At 44.9% G+C, this 21201-nt stretch overlaps 1 protein-coding gene across 3 annotated transcripts in view; it reads left to right on the top strand.

Annotated features, from left to right (window-relative positions):
• Nucleotides 1-437: 437 nt before the first annotated feature.
• Nucleotides 438-21201, top strand: part of LOC135423774 (ubiquinol-cytochrome-c reductase complex assembly factor 1) — a 48867-nt gene continuing 28103 nt past the window's right edge. Inside the window, exons 1-6 of one of the 3 annotated variants that reach the window (XM_064674328.1) lie at nucleotides 438-538; nucleotides 4244-4348; nucleotides 5955-6059; nucleotides 10892-10999; nucleotides 13874-13946; nucleotides 19130-19187. In XM_064674328.1, coding sequence (XP_064530398.1) covers nucleotides 515-538; nucleotides 4244-4348; nucleotides 5955-6059; nucleotides 10892-10999; nucleotides 13874-13946; nucleotides 19130-19187 — 473 coding nt within the window. In that variant the 5' untranslated portion in view covers nucleotides 438-514. Of the gene's footprint in view, nucleotides 539-1360; nucleotides 1380-4243; nucleotides 4349-5954; nucleotides 6060-10891; nucleotides 11000-13873; nucleotides 13947-19129; nucleotides 19188-21201 lie in introns of those variants that run through there. The other 2 variants (XM_064674329.1, XM_064674330.1) reach the window with 2 other exon arrangements.

The raw sequence follows: 21201 nt of genomic DNA, 5'->3' as shown, positions 1-21201 counted from the left end.
CCATCGCCGCCATCCCCGCACTGCCCCATCGCCGCCATCGCCGCCATCCCCGCACTGCCCCATCCCGCCATCCCCGCACTGCCCCATCCCGCCATCCCCGCACTGCCCCATCGCCGCCATCCCCGCACTGCCCCATCCCGCCATCGCCGCACTGCCCCATCCCGCCATTCCCGCACTGTCCCATCGCCGCCATTCCCGCACTGCCCCATCCCGCCATCGCCGCACTGCCCCATCCCGCCATTCCCGCACTGTCCCATCGCCGCCATCCCCGCACTGTCCCATCGCCGCCATCCCCGCACTGCCCCATCGCCGCCATCCCCGCACTGTCCCATCGCCGCCATTCCCGCACTGCCCCATCCCGCCATCCCCGCACTGTCCCATCGCCGCCATCCCCGCACTGCCCCATCCCGCCATTCCCGCACTGCCCCATCCCGCCATCGCCGCCATCCCCCCGTCCCCCGGCGCTTCCCGCGGAAGGGGAGGGCGGCGGCGGCGGAAGCGGCGCCGGGGACTGATGGCGGCGCTGGCGCGGGCCCTGGTGAGCGAGGGAAGGAGGGAGGGAGGGGGCGAGCGGCGTGTGGGGCCGGGGCCGTCCCCCCGCACCCCGAGGGGTGTCAGCGGGGGCTGCCCCCGCCGCCCTCCCCTCAGCCCCGCGTGGTGTCTGGCGAAGCAGCGGGTCGAGCTTTTCCCCGCAGAGTTTGTGTTTGCAGAAGGGTTGCTGAGGGGCCGGAGCGTGTCCAGAGAAGGGCAGAGGAGCTGGGGAAGGGTCTGGAGCACCAGGAGCTGCTGAGGGAGCTGTGAGGGAGAAAAGGAAGCTCAGAGGGGACCTCCTCGCCCTCTCCTCCTCCCTGACAGGAGGGGGGAGCCGGGGGAGGTCGGGCTCTGCTCCCAGGGGACGAGGGACAGGACGAGAGGACACGGCCTCAAGCTGTGCCAGGGGAGGGTCAGGTTGGACACTAGGAGGAATTTCTGCACAGAAAGAGCTATTTAGACATTGGGATGGGCTGCCCAGGGAGGCGGTGGAGTCACTGTCCCTGGAGGCGTTTAAGGAAAGACTATTCATGGCACTCAGTGCCATGGTCTGATGTTGGGTCATCGGTTGGACTTGATCATCCTAGAAGTCTCTTCCAACCTAATTCACTCTGTGATTCTGTCGTGTGAGGGTCTGGGCTCCTGCTTGGGGCTGGAGACACGTGTCTGTCAGTGTGGGGCTCCTCTGGGCTCAGTGTGTTCTCTTCCTCGAGTTTCCCTTCTCATTTCAGGTGTTTGATACCAAGGATGATGTAAAGGTTCCCATTCCTGTGTTACTGATCAGGCCCTGGCACAGGTAGCCCAGGGCAGTGGTGGAGTCACCATCCCTGGAAGTGCTCAAATGCCAGGCAGATATGGCACTTGGGGACACGGGTTAGTGGTGGACCCGGCAGTGCTGGGTTGATGGTTGGACTCGATGGGCTTTTCCAACCCTAGCGATTCAAACTGGAAGAGTTTGGGTTCCTGTGAATGAGTGGATTTCTAATCACTCCACTCTTTTCTTCTTTCCCATGCATTTGTGTGCACTTTTCTTTCTATTGGCCTTTAAAGTCCCTGCAACAGAGCTCTTCTAGACTAGTATATAGTCTAGAAAAGGGAATTTTGTACCTGGGTCTGATCTTATGCCACCACACAAATACAGGGATGGCCAGTGCTGCTAAGTGGGGAGAGATTTCCCAGGAACAGGAAAGGCCTTTGGCCACAGGGCAATCTCCACTTGTGAAATGAATCCACCAGGTTCTCAGTGCTCAGGGTGTGGTTTTCACCGGCACAGTGAGCCCTGTCCTTTCCACTCTCAAGGTGAAAGCAGCCAAGCAAAACCTGCCTGAGTGCAGCTGAAGTGGAGCGAGCTTGAGTTCCTGCTTCCTCCTCCCATCCCTGTCCTTTATGCTCCTGTCCTTGCTCTGTTGCCTGCAATTGCTTCCTCCAGCATTTTTCTTGGCCCCTATGATCCAAATTCTGGAGCAGCAGAACAGTGTCAACATAAAAACAGTTTTGTGGAGTTTTAAGGCATTAAAGAGGCAGTGGCCAGAAGACAGGGAGGGGGAAGCCAGGCAGGAGGGGAGCAGGGAGAGCAGTGGGAAAGCAGTGAGGCACCAGATGGGTTCAGCTGCCCGTGGAGCCGCACCCCCAGGGCAGGGTTTGCACTGAAAACCTGCTTCTGAAGGGGAAGGACTTGCCTCCTGGGCTTACCTGTCCCTGGGCAGCTCCTTGCCCAGCTGCTGCTGGCATTCATGTGGCAAAGTGAGCTGATTCAGTTTTTCAGCCCGAGCAGACATTACTCATTGGAGGGGAGGAGATGGAGTTATTTGCCATTTTGTGGTCTGAAGTGCACTGTGCTTCAGCTCAAGCACTGCTCATCCCTGGCACCTCCCAGCACTTTTTGCTGTGTTTGAATTTAGTGGTTGCCTACTTGTATAAAAGTAAATCTTCAAACTTTCCCTGTCTCTTCTTTCTACTGGAAATAAGGAAAATTACTTTTGTTGTCTGTCTTCAAGCCTTCTTTGGAGCTCCTGGTGTGTGATATCGTCCTGATGATCATCCAGGCATTTCAGCTCTACTCACTAATACTGCCATTAGGATAAAGCTGGTTTTTACCCAAGGGATCTTGATAAATAGCTTGTCTGCTACCTAAGACTTTCCTAATGATTGCCAAGAGCATTTAGAAGACCATACAGTGATACTCTTCCACCACCATCTTGACAAGGCAGCTGTCTGCAGGCTGTTCCTGAGTAATCCTGTTCAGTTTAGGCTTGCTCCTTTTTTTCTCAGCCAAGCAAAAGTATCACTTGTAATTTGAAAAGAGGGTTGTGTTCTGCAAACGGTGATGCTGGCTTAGACAAAATTCTTTAGCTCCTCGTGTTCCCTGCCTTCTGCTGGTGTCTGTTTTCTTTGTTACTAGATTGTTTATCACATCTCAGCTTTTCAGTGTGCATATGCTTATTTTATGTTTTCGTATGTCTTTGTCCAGTTTTGTTGCAGTTGTGCTTTTCAACAGCTATAAACCACAGTATGTTCAAGCTCTAAACCATATCCCAGCCTGGGCATGTTTTCCTTCTTATTACAGAGAAAAAGTCTCAAAAAACTTCTGTCAGATGCTTGGAATCTTGTAATAATTGATTATAAAAAACGGTGACTTCTTTCTCACTGAAGTCTTTGTTAAACTGTTTCTGTCAGGGCACTGGGTTACCTCAAGAAGTACTTTGTGGTACTGAACTGAAATGGTTTTTTTGGATAGAAATATATTGTTTTCAAAATCTCACTTGCTGAGCAGTGATGTTACATTGAAAAAGCAGAAATTGAGTGATCTTGCTACAGTTGGAAATGAAGCTGTTTTTATTAGATAAAGGCAATCCCTTCTAATAATGTATACATTACTTCCAGTATTAGTGTAGTGTGTGTATGAAGGAGGCAAATATTGTACTAACTTGAATATTGCAGAAAATGAAAGATGCAAAGAAAGTGCAGGCAAAGAAAATTCCAATTCTTTTCCATATTACTGGCATTTTCATAAGAGAAAATAATTATCTTCACTAAAATTTATTGGGACAATATGTGCTTTTGAAATACTAAAATTCTTAGCCATGCCTGAGTAAAGTAAGACAAAGATGCATAAAAACTGTGAGTTGGATGGGGGCTTTTTGGAGCTCACTCTGTCAGTTGAAGAATGCTTCTTGAGCATTTGAATTTATTGTATAGACTGAAAAATTGTGGTGTGGTTTTGTGATGTAGACAGCCCACCATTTCCTTCCACTCATCTGTTTCTGCCATCAGACTTGGGTTGGATACTTGTACTGGAAGGCAAAATATTTTTATAATCAAAATTTATACTCCTGTCAAGCACAAGTTGGGAGTTGAATCTAAGGATTGTTAGAGTATCCTGAGCTGGAAGGGACCCACAAGGATCATTGAGTTCAACTCTGGCCCTGCACAGACACCCCAACAATCCCACCCTGTCCCTCAGAGCGTTGTCCAAACCCTCCTGGAGCTCTGGCAGCCTTGGGGCTGTGCCCACTGCCCTGGGGAGCCTGGGCAGTGCCCAACCACCCTCTGGGGGAAGAACCTTTTCCTGAGATCCAACCTGACCCTGCCCTGGCACAGCTCCTTGTTGTTCTTGTTGTATGAATGAATAAAACTTGTGGAAGCAGAAGGGCAGTTAAACTGTTTCTGCATATTTGGGTCCTTTTCTCCGTTGCTCCTGTCCCTGTTGCAGAGCTGCCAGACTGGAGTCACTCAGTGGATAACAGGATGCAGTGGATTGCTCCAGACCGCCGCAGTCCCGGGCCAGTGTAGACGGATGCTCTGCAGTATTTTCCAGGTATGATATCAGAGCATGTTAAACTGTGTAAACAAAAATGGAATGAGCCTAAATTGCTAAGAAAAAGTCATGTTTTTTCAATAAAGAGTCTTCTAAAAGTCTTTGCTGTGTACTGCTGAAATATCAAGGCAGCTCTAGAGCTCTGCTGCAAAAAGGGTGAGCTCCCCCTCTTTGTTACAGGTCTTCATTCTGGCTGTGTCTTCTAATAGATCTAAGTTATTTAATTATTTAATAGAGCTAAATGATCTGTCTCAAGGAGATTAAGTACAGAAGTCCAAATGTAGGTGTCATTTTTCCAAAGCAGCTTTTACAATCCAGTCACAATTGGACATAATTTCCAGCACCTTATTTTCCAGAACACTTTACTTGATAGAGTGTCTCCACTGGACAGTGGCCTTGGACTTCCTAGTGCTGGTGGATGTTTACCTTGCTGAGCACAATATTTAGTGTTGTCCAAGTGGAAGCTCTGCAGGTTGGCTTCCAGCTGTGTGACAGCAGGCACAGTGCCAGGGCGTGTCTGTCCAGAGTAAATCAACTGGAGCATCATGTGAGAAAGGGGTGAAAAAGGTGTAGAAAATGGAGAGATGCCAGCTCTCAGAACAGAATCAGAGTCTGTCTCTTGTGTTTCCTTCCTGAATTCAATAAAACACGAGGGGGTTAAGCCTCTTCTTCATCTTCTGTTATATCACAACTCGTGCTGTAGAGCCATGACATTCAGAATTAGAAATTCCCTGTGAGCTCTTTGGCTTGAGTGTCTTTTCTCAGAGAAGACCTTCCAGTTCTAGGAAAATTGCTGGTGATTTTGTGACACAGCTCTACTATTAAAGCACAGTAGTGCAAGTGATGTTATAGCAAGTCACATACGGTGCTTGGAGGAGAGAGAGAAATGAGCAGTTGTGAAGTTATTGATGAAGTTGGGCTCAGTCTGAGCCACCAGTACATTCAATACCTGTCTGGAGGTGACTGCTCTGAACAGCATGTTTAGTTTAATTTATAAACAAGGCACTGCTAAGCTGGGGGTGCTGGGAGGCTGTGAGGGGTGTTTTGTTCAGGGTGCAGCTTCTTTCCTGGGGAGCCTGCTCACTCCTGCTTCAGAGTTTTCTCTGTTGTGCAGTAGCTCTGTGATACGAGTCATGTGCTCTGAAGTTATAGTGGTTGTAGTGGTAGCTTTTACCCTGTAAATTGTGTTTTCTCAAGTCCTTCCACAAAGACAACTGAATGGGCTATAAAGTTGTAGACAAAAATATCGTAAAGTCTGTTTGTCTGCAAGGTCAGGAAAAAGAAGTATTCTTCATTAAAAGACAAAACCATAATTAAAAGTAGTGTAAGCAAGTGAAAGCAGATAGCCTGTGGGCTTTGAGTGGAGTGTTCTGCCAGTCCATTCCATCAGTACATTTATGGAACACTGGAAGATGAATGGTGTGGAGCATCAAGCATGGACAGCTATTTTGTTTGTAACAGTTACGGTAATAAATTTGTGGGTTTTTTGATATAAAGTTTTTCAGGATTAGCCAAAACTAATTAGCAAACTAAGGGTGATTGGTGTAAAGTGACGTCAGTGATCTCTTAATTTTTTCCTTTTCTTTTCTCGTATCATTTTTACCAGAGACACAAGGCTGGCCCCTTCCGGCTGTCCAGGTTCTGTCGGGGATTGATTCAAGCCAATGGAGCCACCACGCAGCAAAACAGATCCTTTTACAATACAAATAAGGTGAGAAGGGCTGGATGTTTTTATTGTTGGAGGGCACATGTGCTGGGGATTATACAGGGACAGGAGGCAAAACACTGCTCAGAACATGTAGGAGAGGACTCAGCTTTTCTCTAAGATATTTTAGTGTGGTGAGAACAATGGGTCCAGTCATTTGAGAAGGAATTCTGTTCCTTTCCAGAAAATGAGGGGCTGGCATAGGAAGGTGCAGTTACAGCTGGGTTATAAGGATGAAGGTTCCAGTGATAATCCTGAGGGCTTCCTTCCAGTGAGGAAAGAAACTAAGTCAAGGGGAATAGTTACTGGTGTGGAGAGCAGATATTCCTTCCGTACATATTAGAAGTGACAGGATGGTTTCTGATTCTTTAGCTTGGGAATAAAGTGTGATGACAGTTTTGGTATCTGCTAAACACTGAAAATTGTCATGCAATCTACTAATAACAGCTAATTATTGTCTAATAATTTATTTACTGTTCACCTGTACTATTTTGTTAATCTGTGGTCTATGTATCTTGTGCATTTATTGTATTTTGTCTTGGAATAGAAGTTTTCTGGAGTTGATTCAACTCCATAAGATTAGTTTACCACTTAAATTACAGGTGTCAGCATCCCTCAACTAATAATTATCCTGATTTGGCTCTTGTTAAGCCAGTGTGAAGAAAATGGCAAAATGGAATGCATGCCTGAGAAATGATAGGACAGAAGAAAGAAGAAAGTTAGGGATTGATGGGTAAAACTTCCATGAAAGCAGCAATCCCAGTTTGCTATCTACCTAGTAGTGTATTTTGCTGGTGTAGAGTTAGAGGTACATGCTAAGAAGGATTTAGAATTAGTTATTTTGACGTGATAGAAGAAATGAAGGAAAACAAGGAAATGTGTGCAAGGAAAGAAGCCCTGGTTTCTCTTTACATTTAGTTCTTAACTAGAGGTTTTCCTATCTTTAGTCTATTTTTCGGTGTTTTTCAGCTGGTGAGACAAGCCAAACATCTTGCAGACAGGGAGACTGAGGCATGTCAAAAGGGGTTGCACAGTTTATCGTGGCCAGAGCTAAAGGTGTCATCCAGGCTCCCAGACATGGTGCATCCCCCAGTCCCTGTTCCTGCCTGCACTGCTCTCTGGTACCCACACAAGCAGCATTTGCAGAGCAGATCTGGGAGAGCAGGGGATGACCAGATAGCAGATCCAACAAACCAGGAGTGGCATGAAGATCTTCAAGGCAGGACTCAAGACTTGCTTTTGATGTATTGGAAAGGACTAGGGGAGGAGTCCAAGGGTTGAAAGATGAATTGGGAAACTGGTTAAAATAGCCTTGGTGTAAGAAGCCAGGCAGGATTTATGACCAGGGAGGAAGCAGTTTACAGCAGAGTAGGTTTGAGGTGGGTTTTTGGACAGCAACTTCATTATTTTGAATAGAGAAGTACTTACTCATCTTTGAAATGTGAACTTGACTGTGCACTCCTGGTGGGAAAGTGGTTTGGAATTGATGGTGAGCCCCAGATGTTTCAGTTTATATTTGGTGTCAAAATTAAGAAGATTGTTTGCTTTAAGCACTGCATTGAGCAGGAAAGGCAGCCTGAGGTGGGCTTATCTCCCTTGCAGTGTCTTGATGAGCTTGTTTTTAGTTAGTTATACAATATATTTTTTAAGTTTTCTCTCCGTGTGTCATGGTTTAAGCCCAGCTGGCAACTAAGCACCACTGAGCCACTCACTTGCTTCCCCCTCCTTGCCCTGATGATTCCTAGCTCTGATTTTATAGATGTTATAGGACTGTTTAGTTGCACTTGGCTGAACCAAGCACTCCCTGCTTAAATCCCCTCTCCATCTCCTGAGCTAGTCCAGGCTGACTTGCAGAGGAATGAAGCAAGAATCATGGCATTTCTTAGGAAAAACCTGCTTGCTGGCCAGACGAGATAACAGCAGTTGAATTGAGATAATTTTGGTTTTTAACTTCCTCTGTGCAATGAAAGACCTGTGCTGAGGGAGGCTTCATGATGCACGTGTACATAAGAGGCCTGTGGTGAAGTTCTGCCTGGATTCTCTAGAGGTTCAGTGTGATTGTAATTCCTGTAGAGGAGATGAAGGTTGATTTAGTGAGTTTGGTGTGGCAGTGGTTATTGGACACAGGTTCTGCACTGAGCAATTCCTGTCATTGCCTGGCTGGGGGGGGATTATGGAGTTACAATGGAAGGTTAGGAGTCATTTGTAGTGTAGAGGAGAGTATTGCATGGGATATTCTTGAAGAGGAGGTGCTGAAAATTGGTTTAAATATTCACATACTGCCAGTAGACTCAGGGGGTCCATCACATGTGGCAGGGGCTGGGATGAGCCTTTGCAGACACTTTTGTTCTGGATGGTGAGAGGGGACACAGTGAACAGTTTTGACAATCAGAGAAGGATCTGAGTATCCCAGGAGGTCCTGGGCAGTGTGACACTGTCTGACAGGGTGACTGACAGATGCTGAAGTGGTGCTGAGTGTGTTTCTCCCTGTTTCCCTGGATACTGGACATGGTGGGGTTTGAGCCTTTAACAGTGGACAATACACAGGGGCGAAGTGTTTTATCTCAGATGCTCAGGCCTGTCTGTGGATTATAATCAGGGATGCATTAGGTCTCAAAGCTACAGTTTTTGTCACCTTTACAGTTAGTTTTTAATTAAGTATAGCAACTTGTGCAGGATATGGGTCTATATTTTAATATGCATTTATGTATCATTCATCCCATTTCAAAAATCATTATACTAGTGCTAGGAAGGCTACAGAGAATGATCAGCAATGGGAAAAGCTTTCTGTATGAGAATAGGCTATTTTAGGACCCTTCTAAATTAGAGGGATGGGCATGTGTATGATACTGGCCTATAAAAGTCATAAAAGACTGAAAAGTGGAATAGAAAATGGTTGTTTGCAGGTTCTTATAGGAAAATTGGGAGCATCCAGGGAAATCAGTCATAGAATAGTTTGGGTTGGAAGGGACCTTTAAAGATCACTAGTCCAAATGACAAGGCTGGATTTAAAACAGGCACAGTTTTTACATTAAACCCTGAAACCTCAGCGTACCATACCTTCGTGTCATGGAGGTTAAACAGTTTCAAGCACTGGGGTACTGAGGGTGCATCCAATTGGAGCTGCCAAAAATGACCAGATACATTTTCTAGTGCGGGAATGTCTGTCAGAAGCTGGACAGGTACACCCCAGGAAGCTTGGGGGGGTGTGTGCTGTTTCTCTGCTTTCCTGTCTTCTCCAAGGAGCTGCTCCTGCTCCTTGTTGGAGTTGGCAGCCTGGTCTCATTGTTCTGACCACGTGTGGCAGCCCTGGTGATGCTAAATTGCTTCCTTGCTAAGAAAATCCTTTTCTTAGTATGTTGATGTGTTAGGAGGAAATGTTTAGGGTAAAATGCCAGCAGCTTAAAACAGTTTAATATTTCTTTGTTCAGGGAACTTTCTCAGATTGTAATGGCTCTCAGCTGTGTTTCCTCGAGTGTATGTAGGAGATTCATGTGCAAAAAATGGGTTAAAAATAGAGTAATTTGTTGATAGCTAAAGGTCTATACTGCAGAGTTAATTCATGGAAATCATTTGCTGGAGTACCAGTGGTAATTCCTGATGGCTGATTGCTGCTGCTAGGGTGCTCAGAGGCAGAATGCCAGGGAGTTTTCTTACCAGTTGTGCTCATTTGGGTTGGGGTAGTGTTAATTTTCTTCCCAGTAGCTGGTATGGGCTGTGGTTTGGATGTGTGCTGGAAACAGTCCTGATAACAGGGATGTTTTAGTTCCTGCTGAACAGGGCTGGCACAGAGCTGAGGCCTTTTCTGCTCCTCACCCCACCAAGGGAATAGCTGGGGGTGCACAAGGATCCCATCTGACCCCAGGGACGTTCCAGACCGTGTGGCATCATTCTCACACACAGGAGGAAGGGGAGATGTTTGGAGTGATGGTGTTTGCCTTCCCAAGTCACCATTACTGTGACTGGCTGTCCTGGGGATGGCTGAACCTGCCTCCCATGGGAAGGGGGGAATGAATTCCTTGTGCTGCTTTGCTTGTGTGTGTGGTTTCTGATTAACTAATTAAACTGCATTTACCTCAACCCACGAGTTTTCTACTTTTACCCTCACAGTTCTCTCCCCCATCCCCAGTTGCCCCTGGGGTTAAGCCACAGCGTCAGCCCAGGGGTGTTTAAGGTGTAGAATTGGTCTGGAAGAGAATATTTATCTTCATGTTTGCAAGCACTGCAAGTCCTTGGGGAATAAATGCTTTCCTGATCTAGGTTTTCTGCAAGTACCACATTGTTTAGCTGAAGGGGAATAACAATCTGAGGGAGCTTTTTGGTGAGAACAGTGGGTTTGTGTAGCTTCACTGGTTTTAAAATGGAGCTGATGGTTTCTATAACGTGTAATTACTCTAGGATATGATATGCCTGGGAGAGGAAGAGAGGGAATGTAAAAGGTTCGCTTTATTTACTCTCTCTCTGTGATTGGTTTGCTTGTTTTTTGCGCAAAAAACTTAAACCCAATTAAAAACATGGACCTAGAAAGAATATGGGAGTCTAGGATAGGAGCCATATTTTGGAAAGCAGGCTTCTCTACAAACTATTTGAATGTAAGCTGCCAATGGGATGGTTTTATCACAGTGGTTTGCAGTGTTTGCATTCATAAAGAGAAGAATGTCACATAGGAAAACCAAGGTAATATTTTCAGAGAAGACCTAAATATGTGTTTGTTTTGTTGAAAAAAGACAGTGAACAAAAAACCTAAAATTCCCTATTAAATCTGTGTCTTTTCTAACTAAAATGATTTTTCAGATTTAATTGCTGAGACTGAAATATGTGCTATTTCAATTTTACAGCATCTTTCTGCAAAAGATTCCTTGCATCCATCTGAAGAGAAAGTGGGTGCTTTCACAAGGATAATAGAAGCAATGGGGTTCACAGGACCACTCAAGTACAGCAGATGGGTAAAGCAGTCATTTAATAATTCTTTTGGTTGTTTGATTGTTCTAAAAAGCAGACATTTTTTTGTTGTGATAGGAATAGTACTTAGTGGAAAATTGTTAATTACCCATGTAAATACCTGTTTTCTGATGTAAGGAATAATAATCCATAGCTTGAACCTCCCTTGATCTGTCCACTGCCATCATTGACACAGGTACCAATATTGCTTTTGGTTCGTGTGGTCTAAAGCCTTCTTGAATTTCTTCAGATATTTGATTTTTTCATTTCATTTGTGCACCAAAACCCACAGTAACAGCCTTACTGTGCAAGTCAAACACCCACATATTCCATCATCTTATCCCTAATAATGACCAATTGCTGTAAATTGGGAAGGATTCGATTACAGGTAAAGCACATTGTGATATTTGTCTCATGTGCTCCTTCAGCTTCCACCAGTTTCAGGACTTCCTGCATGAAAACAGGCATTTTTGGTATAGTATTTATTGATTTTTTTCTTCTGTAAATTGGTCCAGTTGCACTTGGAACTCTTGTTTGTAGCTTCCATAGCATTCAGTATTAGGGATTTCCATAGCCTGAGGCACCACTGGGGGAAGAAGTACAGGTAGTTTTAGTTGATGCCTTTTAATTTTGTAGTTAAAAAAAAAAAAAGGTGATTATTCTGCCTTCCACTGATGATTTTATAGGCCTGTATATTATATAATATCTATGCCTTTCTCTGCAGTGAGAAGGCTGAGTCTAACTTGTTTCTTTTACTGAGGCTCTTCCATGGTTTGGTTTTTGTTGCCCTTCTCTGAACCTCTCCCAGGGTTCTGTATTTCTGGGGCTGGAGGGTCTCCCAGGCAGTCAGGAGGGAGATATGGTGTGTTGCTGTTCAAGGCACTGCTCAGTGGTAGTTGACCAGGTCAAAGTCACAAATAGATCCTTCCCTTTATCCTTTTCTTTTTAAATAGCCCTTTCATAAAGCAGGTGTTAACACTGACTAAATGAGAGCAGTTCAGTAAGAAACACCTTCACTTCCTTAGGCAGAAGGAAAAACATGAAATTCATAATTTCTTTTCTCTGAACTGGAAGAGAGTATAAAAGAGTGAGAGGAAAAGGCAGCTTGAAGGAAGGGCTGAGCCCAATTGTGTTGGAATTAAAATCAGTTCTTTGAATAGAAAAAAATTAAAAATAATAAAAATGTTAAGGTGCTTTGAGTATCTGCAAGGCAGAGTGCACCTCTTCTGAGACTGGTCTGAAACTGTTGCTGATTGCATCTTGCTCCTCAGACAGTGTAAAGCAAAGATAACTGACCCATAAGAGGCTTAGGTATTTTGGTTTAAATCAGTTGCTTTAATCAGGTGATGCTAAATCTCATGAGAGTGTAGTTTCTCTCCCATGTGCTTGTGTACATATTGTTGTAATAAAGATTCTTATTAGCTCTAAGTGTTGATTCAGAGTTCTCCTTAATTGCTGCTCTTTACTGCCTGCTTTTGGCTGGGGAACCTGGGTTGGGAGAGAGTTATTTTGTGGTTAGGCCCCAAGAGACCTGAGTTCATTTTTGGCCTTGCCAGTGCTCTCTAGGAGATCTTTGGGAAGTTTCTTCATATTTCTCTGCTTTTTTTCCATTTTCTTCTCCCTTCCCCCACACCTCTTCTACACCCTAAAACTTCCATGATTAAATTTCATCAGTTCCTCCTTTGTTACCTGCCTTATTTGAGGGCTGGATTGTGGGGACTGTTCTTTGCAATATGTTTTTAATGTCTAGTAATGCCTGCTCTGGGGCAGTGGCTCTCACCAGGGACATCTCTGCTCCCAGGCCAGGCAGTGTTTCCTTTAAAAGGGAAACCTTCAGAACTCCTGTAAGCAGTGTAAATTATTTTACTTCAAGAAGTTTAGATGTAGGTTTGATTTCTGACAGAAGCCTAAGATTACTGAGTCAGAAAAATAATGGGCTCCTGTGTTTCCTCAGCAATCAGTTGCAACTTCTTTATTTTCCTTTTGGCTGTAGGAGACACAAATAATTACTTTGGTGATTTGAACTGCCATTTAACAGGCAGAGTGCTCATCCCTGTAATATAGTGAGCACTGAGAGGGTCCCCAGTATATGTCACTAGAAACAAAAAAGACATAAACCAAACCAAAGCAACCCAAAGCCAAGGCCACTTCCTGGCTTAGGCAGGGGAGTGGGTTGTGGAGTTTTCAAATTTTTCTTAATTTTTCTTCCCCTGATATTAGCAAACAGGAATGGCTGACAGCTCCTTAAGATCTTTGCTATTAGTTATTGTGACCTTTGAAGTTTCAGCACATGTGTCTGTGTTTTGGAGGATGCACTGGAGGTGTTTTGGGTGCAGTGGCAGGCCAGAAACAAAATGAGAAGTGCCAAAGCACCTGGGAATACCTCATGTCATTTATCATTTGGGATTCCTCTCTCACTCTCCAAGCTTAGTCAATCAAGTTTCATTTTTATAGGAAAAATCTATTATTTTTAGGACATTTTATTTTAGGACATTATTTACTATTTTTAGGGCATGTCTGGTATGTGACTTCTTTAATATTTAAAACTTAAATTATACAAAACACTCTCAGTGGTGTACATCAGTTAGAGTTATTAGAGAAAACCAGGAATTGTGAATTGGACTCTTTTTCTGTTATTATATCAAGTGTTGTATCCAACTAGATTTGGAAGGATATTCAAGAAACCATTTAATAACTTTTTCCCCTCGAGACAAGATTCATGACACTGGCATAGTTTAAAGTGCTCCCATAAATCCCAAGTGATTGTGATGATCAAAAGAAGTGTTTTCAGCAAGGGGCAGCGCATTTACCAACTGCAGCAGGTGCAGGAGCTCTCGGGAACGAGAGGAGTTCAAGTGTTGCCTTTCCTTTTGCCGTAGAAGATCAAGGTGGCGGCGCTGCGCATGTACACGTGCTGCGTGGAGAAAACCGACTACGAGGAGTTCTTCAGCAGTAAGTGATGGACTGGGGGTTGTGATGGGGCTGCTGGGACAGCTCGTGGTGGAATTGTGCCGTTAGATGTACTGATACCAACAAAGGTGACAGCAAAAAGACTGACTTGTCAGACGCTGCCAGCGCGTGGTCAGCCGGGAGCTCACAGTGCTGCAGTGGTCCCTTAAGCTCTGCAGTGAGGAGGGCAGCCTCTGGAGTCTGGGATTGTTAATTTTACCTGCTGCAGTGGGGATGGGTAAAACTCAGAATATCCTGGACTTTGAAAGATATTGCCTTTTTTATTACCAGGTGTGGCATAAACTAAGAATTCAAATATCTCTTCCCTTTTTACGCTGGTCAGATGGTCTCTGTGCCCTGTGTGGTGCCATCCCCAACATAACTGGGACACAGCTATGAGAACCATCCCCATCCTCTGAGGCACAACTTTTTTATGGTATGAGGTCATAGGGTCCTACCTGTCTCTCTCCCTCCTGGCTGGGCCAGGTTTGGCTACAACTTAGAGACTCCCTATATTTTTACTGACCATGACCAGGACACATCTCTTGCCTGAGTAGAGAGTATGACTAGAACAGAGACACAAGGCCCTCCTATAAGTATATAGGCATAATATTGGCTTGGATTGGGTTGGCTTTTCCATGCTTTACACAACTATTAGCTAAAAATCTGTTGCTGCTTTGAGAGGTATCAGATCTGGCTGGTGAAGAGGAAAGATGTGTTTTTGAGACTTACATAAGCTTCAGTAATATTTTTTCTTGTGTGCATTATTTCCTATGTTAGTGTGATTTAGCTGTAGTAAATGCATTACCTGGATCTGGCCTGTCACTGGGATTCCTGAGCTACCAAGTACTTAGAGCACAGGTTGGGCTGCTGCCTCTTGAGAGATCAGCTGAAGGGACACCTTCATCCAGTGCAGAGCTTATTGAGGGTGGTTTGTTACGTGGTGTTGCTACTGCAAAATTTTCCAGTGGCTTCCAGAAGGTTTTCCAAACCTGTGATGTGGTTTCAGCGGTTGCAGGAGTGAGAGGACTCTGTGAGCAGTAGGATTCACCACTAGTGATCAGAAACTGAGAACCTCCTTTTCCCTGTGCACACCCCTCTCCCCAGCTCTGTGCCCCCCCAGGCTTGCTCAGATAAGTTCTCTTCTGTCTGTGGTATTTATCTCTCAGACAGGGGCTTTCCTGTTTTTAACTGGTGTTTCACCATCTCTGTTTAATTGTACAAAGATACATAAATGTTGTCCTTGATAAAATTTAAAGGACTATCAAAGCATGTCTGTGAAAAAGATACTGGCACAGATTTTCAGACTCAGTATTGAGTAAAATCACTTCAGCTGTGTTTTTAATTTTGTCTTACTGTTTTAAAAAGAAAACCTGTATTTTAAATGGTAACATATATTTGCATTGACTTGAGACAGTTGCTGCTAAGGATCAGGACAGTTTGCTGGGATTGATGGAGTGCACTGGTGGTGTAAGAACACCTGTGGTGCTGGGGTCAGTGCTTGTGGTTCCAGAGAAATTGCTCACCATGTCTTCATCAAACTGGGTCAGTCAGGAGCTGGTTTTTTCCTTTTTTCAATTACAGATGGACATTGCTTAAGCTCATTGTTCCCTCCTGAAGGAGCAGCCTGGGGGATGAGTAGGAACAGAAACTACTAACTCTGAGCTCTCTCCCCTGGTGCTGCAGCAAGCCCGGGTGTGCCCGAGCCTGTGGGGTGGGTGTTGCAGCCCCTCCTGATGCCGAGCACGGCTGGGGAGCCCCGAGGGCAGGATGGTGCTGCTGGGCCAACGCCTGTGCTGTGCTTGTGCTCTGCTGCCCCCAGCACTCCTGGCTCTACTTGCAGGGTGTTGATATCCAAGTGAACTGCACAGAGGCAGCTCTGCTCTCCAGAGAGCTTATTAGCTCTTTCTCTGCTGTGTGTGAGCGCTGTGAACCCACTGAGCTGACCCTGGAAACCTCCAGCCATCCACGTGTGAAACCACTGGTGGGCTCGTTAACCCCGAGTGAGCAGAACCAGTTCTTCACAGAGCCTTCTCCAGTGCTCCTGGACGTGCTTTTGTGGTGTGCTGGTGTTGTGGCAGGAATAGCAGCTGCACTGTGACCCTATGGAACGTGGACTGGTGTGTGGAATTTGTCAAGTAGTGCTCTGACAGAGGTGACAGAGGGTGAAGAGTGGATAGTGTGAGGACTAGGACAATGTCTTATGGGCTCTCTTCCTATCTCACTGTGTTTCTGCTGATGCACACTGGAATTTCCAGCTCTCTGTGGCACAGTGTGAGCCCTGTGAACTGCCTGTCTCTGTATATGCCTTAGAACAGCAGTTCCCAAAATACAGACTATGGATATGCAAGTCATAAGGCTGCTTAGAGTATAAAGGAGGTGTTTTAATTGAGACTCTCAGTATGGTACTGCACTTAATTTTATTATACCTGCCATTCCATTGTCTCTTGGTTTTGGATCATTCATGGAGAAAACGTGGGAACTCTACTTTAGAGCTTGTATCCCAAATGTCTGTGCTGTGCTGCTTGTGTGGAAAGTGGAGCTGTTTTAGGACTTCAGCTGTTTCTTGTTTAAAGGAGAAGAGAGAACCAATAGAGGGAATAGCAAAGTTCCTGGTGCCAGGCTTGGCAGAGAGCTTGGGGAGTTCTAGTGAACTGGAGGAGGCAGCCTGTGAGCAGAGAGCTTCATGCCTGACCTCAGATTTGAAAGGTCAAAAGAGCTTCTAGGATCAGGCAGGTGTTACTCAGAGCTGAACTGGAGTTTGGCTGATGAACATGGACTGTAGAGTTACCTTGAATTCATCTTCAACTATTAATACTATTAACTGCTCTCCTGTCAGGCAGCTGCAGCAGCAGGGAGCTGACCCTACCAAAACAGCCTTTTGATGACTCCTAGTGGGACTCAAAGCAGCTCCAAAGGGCTGAAGGTTAGAAAACTCTGGATTCTTGTGTCTCCCGTAGCCCATCAGCTGCCTGTCACACTCAGGGGAGCACTGACACAGTGCACCTGTTCTCTTGCAGGATGTGGGGATATTATCCCAGGGTGTCCTTTCTAAAATTGTGGGAGTGGCAAAGATGATCTGTCATGAAAAAGTCCATGGTCCAGTTTTGCATCCCTTACCTGATGAATTTTAAGTGCAGGACATAACTGCAGGAAAACATATGTCCTCATAATCCTGAGCATTCATGTCTCTTATAGTACCAGCCATGTGACCAGGATGTGTTCTGTGCACAGAACAGGTTTGTTCCCCAGCTGTTATCACAGTAATTTCATAGGTAGCTTTACCAGCAGACGTTTTTTCTAGATCTAGTCCTATTCTGAGGGGAAAAATTTTCCGTTTCATTGTAGGATGGAGCTTTCTCCCCAGTTAGTTTCCCAGAGTAAGGTGTTCCAACCCCCTGAATTTTAGAATTTGATTCTTTCTACAAAGCTGATAGCTGAGAGCAAGCTTGTTGCTTTAAAGGAGCCACCCCTCCTTTAAATTTACGATGCAGACAGTCCTAATATAGAAGCTAAAAAATGATTTATAAAAATAGAATTGCAACACTTGGAAAGTTAGAGAAAAAAAATCTTCCCTCCTGGGTACTGAATAGGTCTTTACAAACTTTCCATGTTTCCAGGGGTAGAGGTGTGAGCTTTGCTTTCCACTGCAGAGTGATTTCTGTGGTGGGGGACTGATCCATGGGAACTCCTCCTTGAGAAACCTCTGTCCGAACTGGGTGTTTGACTCCTGCCTGTGGAACCTCCGTTGACTGAAATGGTTTGGTTAATGCAGGCATTGTGTGCTCCTGCCCTAGTTAGAGATGCCTTGGCGTGGCCTTTGGTCAAAGTAGTCGTTTCTAGGCACAGGAACTATTTCTAATAGGAATGAGAGAGCCAGAAGGGGAGAAGGGTGAGGGAGATTTGTGTTTAATCTCCAAACACAGACTGTTAGTGTCTTTGTACTGTCTTAGAGGTGATGTATGGGCACTGATGCTGAAGCTTGGCACCTCCTAGGACTGATGGAGTCATCTCTCTGGGGAGGGAGGAATAGTCATGATTTGTTTGGTTCTTCTGGTGGTTGCCTGACCAGAGCTGGCAAATATAAAGAAAGAGGCTGTGAAAGTATTGCTTCGTGCTCCAGGTGAATCTCCTTGGTAATACTTAAAAGCCAGGAAGTGTAGGAGTTAGGAAGTAATACATTAAACACAGGGAAGATAAGGTTGACTTCCTTGGGACACATCTGACTGGAGAGCCTGTTCCTGAATGCTCTCTGGGCCTCTTCCAGCTCGGTTTGAGCAGCCCAGAAGACAAGTGCTGGGTAGGCCAAGACGACTGTGTCAGATCCTTCTCATTAGGTACTTCCCTTAAAAACTTCTCCAGGAAACAGATGTAGAGGTGAGTGCCTGGGGGGGAGGTTTAGGATTGACAGGAACTGAAGGACTTAGTGTGCACAGAACCCATAGGTCCATTTTTTTCAAGCATGAGGAAGAGGACTATGGTTTCTGTGCCACACAGCCTAAATCTCCAGCCTCACCCCCTAAGGGCACGTGGAGATCCATCCTGTGAGCACACATATGGACAAACCAGCTCTGGGAAAACCAGTGGCTGTGGGAGTAGAGCTAAACCTGCAAACAGATTGTTTGTGTGGTTGCTCAGTGGTTTTAATCCAAATGTAGCCTGACAGGTACGCTCAGAGTGCTGGGGGCTGTGCTGCAGTAAATCAGGGCAGATTTACTGATTTACAGATTTACAGATTTACCCTGACAGTGGAATCAGAGACACAGAACTCTGTCCCTGGCAGGAGAGAGCAGCACATACAAAGGAAGAGTGTAAGAACAGAGCAAAGCATCCATTGATTCCTCCCTGTTATTCATTCCTGCTTTGGGACTTTGTGACCTAGAAGCCACATGTTTGTCTTCTTCTCCATTTTTTAATTTCCCCCCCCATAAATGTTATCCAAGTGAGCCCCAAACACCTGAAACCTTTCAGAATCTACAGCGTCCTGTGGGTGCATGTTCTAGAGTTTGAGCACAAACATGACAGTAAATGATATTTCCTCCAATGTATATGTACTGTTATTACTGAAAATAATTACCCAAGTGCATTTAGGTTTTTGTGTAGTGGATTTCTGTTAGGGACAGAATGTGATGGAGTTTATATTAATATTTAGTTTTGTTTTTGTGTTTTCCCCCCTTCTCATCAAGGGTGCCAAATGCCTGATACTTTGAATTCATGGTTCCTAGTAGCCCAGCTTCATGTCTGGTAAGTGAAAATCAAATTAGTAATATAATTATTTTCAGGAATAGAGTGATATGTATGTATCTTAATGTGAGGAAAAAGTAGGCTCTGTGCTTGTTGATAATAGAGGATTTATTCATTTTACTGATGACTGAACTACAGCACTTTTCTACTGAGGAACAAAAAGTCCCATAGAGAACCTGACATCTCTTACATCTTAAAATTCCTCACTAGTGGAATGATCTTTGCCATGAGTTTTCTAAAAGCCTTTCTCAGGCTGTGTGGAAAAATCTTACTTGGGTGTTTTAGGAAAAGTTTAAATTTATGTAAAAGTCTTTTAAATTGGGAGAATTTGTGGTGATGAGAAGCATTTAACAAATTATAGCACTGGCATTTACTCTTGCACCTCTGAAAGGCACATGCAGGGGGGTGAATGCCAGCTTGGCTGCATGTAAAAATATCTGACACCTTAAACATGAATTTTTTTTCCCCTTTTTCGTTTGTGAAAGCAGTAGCCAAAAAAATCAGGTTTTCATCTAGCATTACACACTTGTAAAGGTCAGGGGATGCACAAGGGAGTACAGTCATTTTTATAAGTGCCAGATCTTTCAGGGAACTGAAGTCCATAGACTTGGGGTTCAGCTGTCCAAAGGCTGAAAGGAAGTTTGTACTGAAATAGCTGCTCTTAAGGCCCCTTATTTCCTTGCCTCCTCCTTTTCCCCTTCCCTCCTTTTAATTTCCTGTCTCCTCAATATATTGAAAGATGGGGCAGCTCATTACACTGAAGAGTGAACAAATTAGCAGAACCATTGAAATCAGTGAATGAAATCAGTGGAATCAAGGAAGGAAGACCCTCGAGATTTGCAGTTTATTTATTTCCTACTCTTCCCTGTGGGAAAAAGGCTTTAAAAATTAATTGATAAGCTAATAATTCATATAGATATTTGGAAAACTAGTGCAATAAATATTGAAAAGCAAAAGTGTCTGGGGAAAAACAAAAAGAGGTAAGATGAATCTACTAAGAACACACTTTTTTTCACATCATCTTTGTTTCTCATTGATGGGAGAATATATCCTGTGATTGATACACAGTATGAAATTCAAGATTAATAATAAAAATAAACAAGGGAACTATGATAGAGATGAAATTGGTATAGGATAGGCACAAATTTCTAAGATCAAAGTGCTACGTAGGCTTCTTTTGAAGAAAGCCAAGAGTTGCCAGGGTTTGAGCTGGTGATGTTAAGGAGAGATTGACTGAGGAGAATTGAAGTTCTCTTATGTGTAGGATACAGGTTGACAGCAGTATCCTACACAGGCAGGATAGAACCATCCCTCTGCCTCGTGTGACAGCAGTGAGAACTCGAGTGTGGGGGGCAGCACTGAAGGTTCATTTTTCCAGGGTGTGTGAGTCTGGCTCCTTTGTGTTCCTGGTGGCTTGACCTAAGGAGCAGTGTCATTCTGGACCTCAGATGGGAGATCCAGTTTGATATTCCAGGACCCAGAAGCCTGTGACAGGCCTGCTCACTACCTGGGTCATTGGGAAATGCTGCAGGCTTTGCTTCTGCTGAGCTCAGTGACCAGCATCCTGCCATGGCATGGTTTGCTTTCCCAGGCAGGGTTATTGCCCTGCTCTCTGGGGTTCTCTTTCTTTAAGCAGTTTGACCTCAGTAAGGTGGGAGTGGAACATTATCGGTTTTACTGGCTCTGGCAGGGTCAAGGACATCCCACCCTGTCTGAAGGCTCCCATCCTGTCCCTCTTGCTGGACCATTTGCCTCAGAGGCTTGAAACCTTCCTGAGCTGGTGGCCAATGACGTGCCACAGAGATCATGATCATGATCTGCTCCCCCTTGCAGAGCAATCTGCATCACTCTCTGATGTACTGACTTCTTCCCTCTTATTCAGGGTTTTGGTTTCCACTGATTTACAGTGTCTTCTGGACCTGGAGAAGGTGAGAATTTTTCCTAGTTTGGTAAACTTCGCCTCCTTTCTTGCTGTTGTCATTTCCCAGCCTGTTCTAGTCAACTTTTCTGTGCC

The sequence above is a fragment of the Pseudopipra pipra genome, chromosome 17 (genome assembly GCF_036250125.1).
Source record: "Pseudopipra pipra isolate bDixPip1 chromosome 17, bDixPip1.hap1, whole genome shotgun sequence".
Taxonomy (NCBI): domain Eukaryota; kingdom Metazoa; phylum Chordata; class Aves; order Passeriformes; family Pipridae; genus Pseudopipra; species Pseudopipra pipra.
The sequence above is the reverse complement of the archived record's forward strand: the minus strand, read 5'-3'. Positions and strand labels throughout refer to the sequence as shown.